At 47.0% G+C, this 11150-nt stretch overlaps 1 protein-coding gene across 1 annotated transcript in view; it reads left to right on the top strand.

Annotated features, from left to right (window-relative positions):
- The first annotated feature begins 6498 nt into the window (after positions 1–6498).
- LOC118782079 (protein unc-13 homolog C-like) overlaps positions 6499–11150 on the top strand; it is a 105530-nt gene continuing 100878 nt past the window's right edge. Inside the window, exon 1 of the mRNA XM_036535326.1 lies at positions 6499–10113. Coding sequence (XP_036391219.1) covers positions 6921–10113 — 3193 coding nt within the window. The 5' untranslated portion in view covers positions 6499–6920. The remainder of the gene's footprint in view (positions 10114–11150) is intronic.

Here is an 11150-nt window from a genome sequence, read left to right as displayed (position 1 = left end):
GTCCCCTAGCCCTCAACTGCCATCGGTGCTGGCAGAGCTCTCCTTTTACTACCGATGCCTAAATCAAATCAAATCAGCATGTTTGTTCTTGAATAAAAAAAGAAACACATTTTGTTGTGCCTTCCTGGGACTGTAATTACATGGCTTGTTAAGTACAGTCCCTGTTTTTGCATGTCTGTGATAGGCTGAAAATCATTTGTTTTTGTTTTCTTTTTCGGTGCACTTGGGCACATTTACCTACATTTAAAGGAGTGTCCTCTGAAGTTTCCACTGAATTAAGTCAGTGGAGAGGACGAATTTACATTACATAAAATGAACGGATTTCTTTTCTTGCCCTGCGTATGTGGATTGATTGAAAAATGTGTGTTAAACAGAGGCAGAGCAGCCTGCTTGAAGTCAGTGTGGTCCCAGAAGCCTGTGTTGCATTTGCATAACAGCTTTACCCATTCATGTGCTTAAACGCCTTTCCACTGATGAACGATTTACATTGTTTTTCGACAGCTCCCACCACATGCTGTGACTTTGCAGATAGCCTCCTCTCTCCACCAGTAGGGGGCGTGCATCGGCCACGCATTACATTAGTCTCTCTCGGCGAGAACAACTAGTGAAAGGAGAGAGGGGCTGCTTTAACGAGAGATGAGGCAGACCTCTCTCTAGCAGAGAAAATGCAATTTTCCTAGTAGACAAGTCAATCTGTGACTGTTTGTCAGATTGCCTGACACGTATTGTGTTTCCTCTAGAGAGGAAATCCGAACGTGAAAAAAAAAACAGGGAACGATTACAGGAGAGAAACTTCATTGAGTGCATTCGGAAGCGAAAAAATCCACTGAGAGATTTAGGATCAGTCAGAGGGTTCTTTGACATCAAGAGATGCTTGATGATACACATTTATTGTTGCTCATTAATTTTAAAGTGAACTGACTTACAGTTGAGGTGTTGTGGTACAGTAGAATTCTAAGACAATGCCAGCATCTGGCAAAATGATCTTTCACTCAGCAAACAATTTATCCATTCTTACTTTTAAATCAAAATATAGCACAGTTTATTTAAATATTGTAAACTACCGGCATACAGTTAATCATATTGACACACTTTTTTATTACAGAGTATATTTTTTCCATCAGCAGAAAGAGATATTATCAAATTGCCATTGAAAAACATAATTTGAGCATTTGTTGTGTGAACGGGGGGGGAAGACAGAGATAAAGAGAGAGACAGAGCGAGAGATGGAGTGAGAGAAAGAGGGAGTGAGAGAGGGAGAGATGAGACAAATAGCGCGGCGGATTCTGGCGGCATTCTGTTGTCACTGGAGGTCACGTTCAGCGGACGCGTTAAAGGTAAAGTGAGACATGACGGAGCCTCTGACCCAGTCTCTGTGCGGGAGCCGCCGATGTGCCTGCTCGCCCCCCGAGAGCATCACGTGCATCTCGTCTGAGATCCCGGGCTTTCGCTAAGCGCTTTCGGCGCGGTCCTGTGCAGGCGGGGGGGGGGGGGGGGGGGTGGTTGGGGGAGTGTGTGTGAGTGCGTGTGTGTGTGTGCGCGTGTGTGTGTGTGTGTGTGTGTGTGTGTGTGTGTGTGTGTGTGTGTGTGTGTGTGTGTGTGTGTGTGTGTGTGTGCGTGTGTGTGTGGGGAGGGGGGGGGGTTGGGGGGGAGGCGGGAGCCGCTCTTACGCTGACGAGAGCCCGTGGCTGAGAGAAGGCAGAGGCAGTCGGTCGACTCCGTCGCCGCCCCTTTAAAACCACCGGGAGGATTACCTCGTCCCAGACGCTGGCCGCATCAGCAACCGACCGCGCCAGCTTTCACAGAGCAGTGAAAGGCACGGGGATCCTGAAGCAGCAGCAGCAGCAGCATCAGCAGCAGCAGGCGGCTCTCAGTACCGCTGCAGCCTCCACCGGGACGGCAAGGGCATTTATAACCCGCCGCGCCTCCGAGCAAAAAGCTGCGACCCGCGGGGCAGCCAGAAGAGACCCGCCACCGAGGGGCTTGCTCACGCGTGCACTGCCGCTCGACTGCGGACGAGGGAACGCCGCGGAATTTGGAGGAGGAAGCCCGAAGCCCGTGGCAGACTGACACTCCAGCCCGGTCATTGGAAGACAGCTTCCCGCTGTGCAGCGCGTGCTCCCCCCCCCCCCTAGCCTGGCGGAGCGTGCCTCCTGTCCGCTCCCTCCCGGCGGGGTTCCTGCCTCAGCACGGGCCACTGAATTTGCATTTAGCTTGTCACTGGTGGGTTTGATTTAATTTGTTTTTATGAGGAATCTCACTATCAGGTATGTGCTCGTCTGACTCGTCTGTGGCATGACTGTGTGCAGTGTGTGATTCTTGTTGCTTCTCTGCTCTCAGTGAGCTGTGGGCTTTTCGTTGGATTTGAACAAGTCTGTGTTGGGATAATCGCCAGACTTCTCTGAAAACTGTCGAGTGATTATAATTAGAAAAACACAAGCAGAAAAACATTAGTGTTCGTCCAGTAACTGATTATCATCTGCTGGATGTCCATGCATGTCTTCTGTGATATCTGTCAGTATTCTTTTAAAGAAATTGAACAGTTTTGTCATGTTTGTCATTTATGGTTTTATGTTGCGTTTTTTTTTTTTTTTGTTTGACTGTTGTCTCCTGTTAGAAATGTCCCAGGGTTTCACACAGTGTAAGTGCACAGACATGCTTTGAGTGAATTCTAAAGATGATCTTGCTTGCAACCCAGCTCAGAGGTAGTAGCGTGTTTGGAGCGTGATTGGAGTGCGTTCTAGATTTGCCTCTAAAAGCGCCGGGCAGTGGGGGAGCCTCCTGACTCTGTGAGCTTGTGAGGGTCGATGAGCCCTAACTCTGCCCCGGTTGAGCTCACAGACACAGTGGTCTGCAGGGGATGCACAGTGCCTGGAGCTCACTCAGGCAGACCACCAGCCGGTCAGTGTCCGTTATTGAAGGCGTGCATATGGAGATAGCTGTGTGTTAGCTCCTCAGCTGCTTCTGTGTGTTGTGAGAGTTACCAATTCCACATTCCGGAATTCTTCAGCGAGTGAACCAAGATCCCTCTTTTTCCAGGCAAAGCAGTTTGAGTAAGGCAGTAATGAACTGCCAAGCGCTGAGCATTTGCAGTTGTCGGTCAGAGCGGTCTCGTAGCTGTAGCGAGAGGCACTCCTGCTGGCCGTGGTGCTGGGAAGGGCGGGGCTGTAACAAGCTCAGTCTGGGAAGCATATCAGGAGCAGAAGTTGGCCAGCGGATGCCATGAACTGTGAAGATCAGGTCAGGCTCCCCGTGTCTATTGTTGCTTGATATTTGACAGATTCCTACAAGGCTGGATGTGGTCAGCCAAACACATAAATAAGGCAGTGTGCATGATAGTGTCCCCAAAATGATGCATGAAAACTTTCCCCTTTCCCATACTGCTTGCATGCACTTTATTTTCAAAAAATAATTTACCCTTATGTTTTGTAAATGAATTTTTTGCAGATAATTTGCATAGCAGACATCAAGAAATGGCTTGCCAAAAACCAGAAAGTGAAATGATAATCTATTCTGGAACAATCACGCCAGCAAAATGTTAACGTATGGGCTGTGGTGCAGGTGGTGAACCACTTTATGCTCGATCAGTGCAGAGTTGCTGGCGCTATGGATTTTTGGATGAAATTTGATATTTGATACTTGATATTTGATCATCCATATGGCACAATGGTTGAGCCCATCCCATGTGGAGCTCATTTGAATAATTCCACAGTCCTCTGTCAGCTCCATTTTCACATGGTCATGCTTCATTGACTTCCTGATCTAATTATATTGAGATTCCTCATGGGGAGGGGGGGGTGGTTGGGTGGTGGGGGGAGGGGGGATGGTCCTGCAGGTTATTTGCATGTCTAATGTTTTCTTGTCTTGGAGTGGGGTAGAGAATCTTGCAGATTTTGCATGTCACTATGGCATGTCCTACCTCCGTCAACAATAGAAGTTAACAGAAAAAGGTTTGCATTTGAATAGACTTTTACAGGGCTTCCATTGTCTTCTGCCAGTGGTAGTACCTTACAACGATCTGTCTTTGAGTTTGCTTAAAGTACTTTCAGTGCAAAATACGAAGGGGTAGTTGTTCATCTTCAATACGGTGTTACCCCTAGTTATAAAGTTAGTGTATAATAAATCTTTTTTTGTGTCTGCTACTCCCAAAAAGGTGTCACTGTATCACGAGCTGGCTTTGCGCACGATCACCAGTTTCTACATGCACGCAGTCAAACTCAGAGTGGAAAAACTGTTTCTGAGAGGAAGCAGAGAAAAAAAAATAGATGATTAAACATTTGATTTCTGCACATGACAAATGAGTGAACTCAAAATATGTGCTATCTGACAAAGACAATGTGGGGCTCCATCAGAAATCAGGCACTGTAACAAAAGCCCACTACATTATTGCTGGCGCTTTGTGAATGGAAAAGTGTCACTACAACCATGATAGGGTTGTACATCTCCAACTACTTTAGGAAAAGTCCATGAGTAAAAATTTATGATGTGCAGTAGATCAGCAGTAAAATCAATAACCTGTTAATGAGATATAATTTTCACGCTTTTGTGGTGTATGTTGTTCAGAGGTGTGCATTGTTCATGCAGGGGGCTGTGGGGGGGGGGGGGGGGGGGGGGGGGGTCGGGTGGCAGACAGGCGGGGAGTGTGATTGATGTGCACTGGCAGCAGGGGTCTCACTGTTAAGCCATCTGTGTTGTCATCCTTCACTTCAGCCAGCTTTCCTAAGGTGTAATCGAAAGGCAGTCACTTCTGGAAATGAAATGTCCCTGAATAAGCCTTAAAGAAGTGAGGAGACAGGGATGAAAACTAAAATTTACAATATAATGGGCAAAGTCTGTGTATTGATTGGCGGATCATTGAGTGCCATGTCAATAACACAAGCCAGGCGTCAAGACAACACACACACACACACACACACGCGCGCGCACACACACAATCTCTCATAGGCACATGCACACAAATGATGTGTATGTAAAATAAGACTCTTTATCTGCCTTATTGAGTAATAGTTAAAGCATACTTGGTTATTACTGTCTTCTATGCCCGCTGTACCTCTGTGGAAAAATGGCCAGGAATGTTTCTTTTTGTGATCTTAGCACTGAATGGTGTACACACCTGTTTAAGCATCGTCTTTGCGGAGCAGTGGACTGTGATAACAGCTCCTGACAAGGACGGCTGACCCAAGGTGCTGAACACCAGCGAGATACTGACTTTGCCATAGGCTATCATTTGCTTGTCTTTCAGCTCCCTCTCCTAAGTCTAAACAGCTTGAAATAGCACCCATCGTAAACTCACAGTAACCTGCGTTGGGGGAAAAAAAGGGGATTGTCATACCGATGGTATTCAAAATGCTCGGTTGGACTTAAATTTGAACAACTTGCACCATATGTGCCAAATGTAGTACTCTGTATCTGTAGTCACCTTTCCCTTAAGTGCTGTGTGGCGGCATATCGGCTGTAGCCCTTACTCTTGATTACCGAATCACAGCTATCACTATTTTTGCTTGTTGCCACATTGTCCAATGATGATGTGATACTCATTTCACAAGGAAGCGCCAACGTGCAAACGGCTGCTCACGTAAACATGCTGGTAACCTTTCTTCCGCCTAAAGCAAACACTCTGTAGGAATAAATGTGCGTTTTTTTGCCTAGTCTGCACCTGCAGCCCTGTGGGGTTAAATGTTGGTCTTAGGATTTCCAGCGTGCCTGAGGTGAGCGCTTTAGTTTCGTGGTATTTATTCTGTGTCATGATGCAGGAGAGCCAGATCCTGAATCCCGGATGTGATGTCCTACACCTGCCTCGTGAATTGACTTCAGCACTGAACTTACATTCAATTTCTGATGTTTTCTGCAGAGCTCCAGATTCTGAAATTCTTTTTTCAGTCATTTGGCTCTGATGAATATTGTATTATGTGCGCTGCTTTAGTACTGGTATGTTTCATTAAGATTTAGATCCTTCACCTGCACCGCCCCCCCCTCCTCCCCCCGGCCCCCACATCATTTGGAAGTACTAGGGAAATTCAGGTGCTTGCTATGCACAGTGAGGTAAATAGCCTGCAGCAAAGTTTATGTACTAAATCAGATGACAAATCTTGACTTCCCAGTTTAAAAGGCCCGTGATCAACCAAGGTCACGAAACTGAGCTTGTTTTCCCCTGTTGTGAAAGGTGATGTACCTTGAACTCCGTGGCCTTTAATCAGTCTCACTGCAGTGTGCTTTGTCCTTTGCTCTGAACACATTTAATTTTTTTGTCTGTATGCATTTGCCAATTTTTGAAATTATTCAAAAAAGGTTGTGCCAAAGGCATCATAATGTAAGACTTGTTTGAATCTGTCACTCAGAATTAAGGACAAAGTGCACAGAGGTTTGATCAAATGAGACATAACTTTGTAATAAAACAGTTTAGGTCACAGATTAAACTGATTTTTTTCAGTTTTCATACTCCTCAAGTGCTGGTTGCTGATCATCTCCGGTATCCATAGCGTACCTTTTGTACAACTGCAGAGGCAATCAATTATCTGTGCAAAGTTAAAGAAACCCTGTGTTCGTGTTTAGCCTACTTTGTGTGGGTTGACTGTCTTCTTGTACTCCACTGTCTCTGTTTCTCTGTTTTTTTGCATGTGGAACTGTGCATTTTTCCTGAAGTTTTAACCAATGTTTTTCCTTTGTAGAACAGTGCGGTTAGCCATGAGGAAAGCCACTGGATTTTACAATGTTTCTGGCCCACCTCTAGGATGTACAGTCCTTGCAGTCTGGCACGATCACATTTAAAGGGGACACCCACAGGGCACTTTGACCTGTCACTCAGGGTTGACTTAAAAAAAAAAAGTTCAAGTGTTTATGTGTGTGTGTTCTCACCACTGGATTCACAACCAGCTTAGATTTATTAGGTTAGGGAGAACATTGCAAAAACATTGCCCTCCATGGTTTCTGCCCTACTCAAGAGCCTGCCATCTTACATTGTAAAGATTTGCAAAGGAATGTTTACAAAGAAATTGGCGAATCCCATAAAGAAGAGAGAAGAGAGCAGCGAAAATAAAAAAGAGCCAAAATTGACCCCTGATGCACACGCACGAAATCCAGTTTTTTCCACGGCACTGAAAAGCACAGTCAAAAAAATCTCCAAATGTTCATCGGCACGCAATATATCCCTTGAGGAAGACGACGGCACCAACGATTGCTCATCACTTTCCCCGACATTTAGTTACCGTGTAGCGATAGCTAACGGACTCCAAAAAAACCCACTCTTAGGTAAAAATAATGAGGGCCTCCTTCATGAGGTTTTGTCCATCGATAGCAATTATTCTGACTCCCTGAGCGAGGCAAAACTTAGACGCAGATTCGATGAACACAAAGCTCTTACCATGCCAGTGAGAAGGAACCGGAAGAGTCTGATCAGTCTAGCGCCCTCTGATGGCAGCTCTGAGGGGGAACGGGTGGAGCGCTCCAGCCTGCAGACCCTTCGGCTGGGCGCCCTGCGCAAGCTCAGGAAGTGGAAAAAAAGTCAAGAATGCGTCTCCTCAGATTCAGACGTCAGCAACTGGCGGAAGACTCTGGGAATCCGGAGCAAGTCCCTGGACAGGGCTGGGCGGCAGCAGAAGGCAGCCTCCTTCGAACCCGGGTCGAGCTCCACGGGCTGTATCAGCCAGACCCAGGATGTGATGGAGATGATCTTCAAGGAGCTGCAGGGCATCAGCCAGATCGAGACGGAGCTCTCCGAGCTGAGGGGCCACGTCAACGCCCTCAAAAACTCCATCGACGAGATCTCCAGCAGCGTGGAGGTGGTGCAGAGCGAGATCGAGCAGCTGCGGTCAGGCTTTGTGCAGTCCAGGCGGGAGACGCGCGACATCCACGACTACATCAAACAGATCTGCCACCAGGGCAGCAACACCACCCTGCGGTTCCTGAACGTGCCTGAGGAGAAGCATGAGAAAACCGATAATCTCATTTACCAAATTTTAAAAGAGAAAATGGGTTTTACCGAAGCACACAAGACCATTAAGATTGAACTCGCCCACCGGTTAGGGCAACAAAGAGAATGTCCCAATGCCAAGCCCCGCCCCATCATTGTTATCTTTTCAACCTCTCAGGATAGGGATTTAGTTTTGAAAAAGTGTTACAAACTCAAAGGCACCGGCATATCGATCTCTACCGATAGCCTTGTTCACGAGACGAAAGAGCGGAAGGACAAAGCATTGACCTCCTCCCAGACTTATGAAAGCATGGACATCAAAGTCTCCGCAAAAGATAAAAACGATATTGATGACTGGGACTCCATGGACAGTGACAAAGAGCTGGAAGATCTGAACAGGAACAAATATGCAATCGTGTCCAAGACGCCACACAAAAGCAAATCGGAAAAAAAAAAATCTCACGAGGTTCACGAGCGGACTGTCGACAGCAGTACATTTCCCGGCTCCGTTCATTACGCTGACGACACTTACCAAACAGCTGGGTACGAAGACAACGACAAGCAGGCAAAGTCCTATTACTCAGACTTAACCCCTGTCTGGCTTTCTCAGAGCGAGTACTCAACACCCAAGCTCAGCCGCTCAGAGTCGGACTGTTCCAAACTCTGCCCGTCTTACTCCGAGGACTTCTCTGAGAGCCAGTACTTCAGCAGAGCCAATGGCTGCTCCCTTCTCTCATCCTCGGACCAAGAGCTGTGGCAGAGGAAGCAAGAGGACATGGCGAACTCCTGGTACACAAGCCCGCCCAGCCAAACCCTAAGCCAGGAGAACCCACCTTACGCGGAACCCAACGAGGTGGAGACGACGGAAACAGTCGACAGTGGGGTGAGCAATGGGGTCGTCTGTGTCTCGGGTGATAGGAGTCACTACAGCAGCTCCCAGCTCTCTCTGCAGGGTGATCTGTCGCCTTGGAAGGACTGGCATCATTTAGAGCAAGGTGCGGACTCTGGCCTGGATGCCTCCACTGAGCAGAACGTGGTTTCAGAGGTCAGCAGCCCATTTGACCCCTCAGTTCATGCTGGTTTCCCTGAAAACATCACAAAATGCCAGGAGGTGGACTTACAGTTTGAAGGAGAGAACTACACGACGCTCGACAGCACTCCGCAGTTTGAAGGAGAAAACTACACAACCCTCGATAGCACCCCACAGTTCGAGGGAGAGAACTACACAGCCCTCGACGGCACACCTTCCACCGGCCCTTGCGTAGAGAACGAACGTGAAATTCAGCCAGCTGCCCAAAGCCAACCTTACCAAGAGGTCAGCGTAAACACCGTCTATCAAAACCAATCCAAATCCTCAACCATGTACCGCAGTCAGAGCGAGATCAGAAGGGAAAAGACAGAGGACCCTCCCAAATCCTGGCACAGCCGGCTCAGCATAGACCTGTCCGACAAAACGTTCAGTTTCCCCACATTCGGGTCTACCCTGCAGCGGGCTAAGTCCGCTCTGGAGGTCGTTTGGAACAAAAGCTCCCAAAGTGTAAACGCCCCCGAGGAGCCAAGTAACTCCACCTTCATGGGCCGGTTCCGGACCTTGTCCCAGTCCACGGCCAACGACTCCAGTACCACCATCGACTCTGACGTGTACACGGAGCCGTTCTACTACAAAGCCGATGAGGAAGAGGCCGGCGAGCCAGCAGTGGACAATGAGACGCATTACGTGGAGGTCATGGAGCAAGTGCTGGCTAATCTGGAGAACAGGACGAACGCCAACGAGCCTGAGCAGGAGCAGTACCAACAGTACGAGGTGGGAGGGAACATCGTGCTGGAGTATGACTGCAGCTACGACGAGCAGTACGACGCGGAGTACAGCGAAGAGTACGAGGACAACCCGGTGACGGAGGACACGCAAGAGTATGAGGCGATGGTCTACGCGGAAGAAACGGAGGACACCGAAGAGGCGGAGGACACCGAGGAGACGGAAGTGACTGAAGAGATCGATGCAATCGACGAAAGTGAGGCCACTGAGGAAATCGAGGTAACGGAGGAAGTAATTGAACAGCAAGAGGATGAAAACCAAAATGTTCCAGAGGAGCTGCCAGTTGAAACCCCGCCCAAAAAGAGGATACGACCGACGTTCAAAGAAGCCGCTCTGAGGGCTTACAGGAAACAAATGGCCGAGCTGGAGGAGCAGATACTTGCTGGAGGTACATACGTACTATACAGTTAGTTTCATTGTTAGTGATTTTTGTAGCCCTGTATATAATTTTTTTAAATTCCCGTGATAATAGATCAGTAAGCATTCAAAAAATGTATTCATGCAAATGTCATTCAGCTAAAATGTTATCATAAATTTATTTCATACATGCATTGAGAAAAGATCCACTTTCCATGGGAATTCAAATCTTAAAGAAAATTATTAAGATTATCACATTTACAGCATGCAGTAGCTGTCATTTTGATTACTCTCAATAACGTGTGAAACCTTCAGGGTTTTTTTTTTAATGCAGGGATTCTCTCTGAGCTGCTGGGAAACCCCAGACTCTGTTGACATTCTAACACTATCAGGCAGGCGCATAAAGACAGGTCATCCAGATGCCAAGATGGCAGCAGGGGTGTGATTTTTGTCACAGCCTTATTAGTGTTGATGATGTGTGTGGTAATGGACAGGCTGGGATTAGGGCCCTAATATCTGCATTCATGAAGTGAGACCCTTGGAATGAATGCTTCTAGCACCTTGGATATGAGTTTATTTATATAGCACTTTGTGTTGATGATATTCTTTGTATGTATGTGTGCCTTTGATGGAGGGGAGGCATTATTTCACCAAGAACTCAGAAAGTTGCTCCAATATATCTTTTATAGTTTAAAATTGTTTTTGTAAATCGTAAATATTGCTCCTTTGGGTGCCAATACCAGCTCTCTCAGAGTGATATTATGGCCCAGACTCAATCTATTTGAGACCTCAAGACAATGAAATCAACAGAAGTCATTTTTTTCTGTCCAGTTCACTTGCTGACAAAGTAAACAAACTGCCAAATATTGTATATTTTCCTGAGTTGAGCATATAATGCAAGTACAATATTGCAGTCATTGCAGTATGACAGTTGGCTCCAGACAGCAATATCAATCCTTGGTTAAGTAACCCCAGTGCCCAAAACAAAGCCACTCATTGATTAAATGGCACGGTGTATTTTTTTCATTTTGAAATCAAAGTTTCAATTATGCACTTAGATCAAGCTTT

The sequence above is a fragment of the Megalops cyprinoides genome, chromosome 8, assembly GCF_013368585.1.
Source record: "Megalops cyprinoides isolate fMegCyp1 chromosome 8, fMegCyp1.pri, whole genome shotgun sequence".
NCBI classification, from domain to species: Eukaryota; Metazoa; Chordata; class Actinopteri; order Elopiformes; family Megalopidae; genus Megalops; species Megalops cyprinoides.
This window is presented reverse-complemented; position numbering and strand designations above follow the sequence as displayed.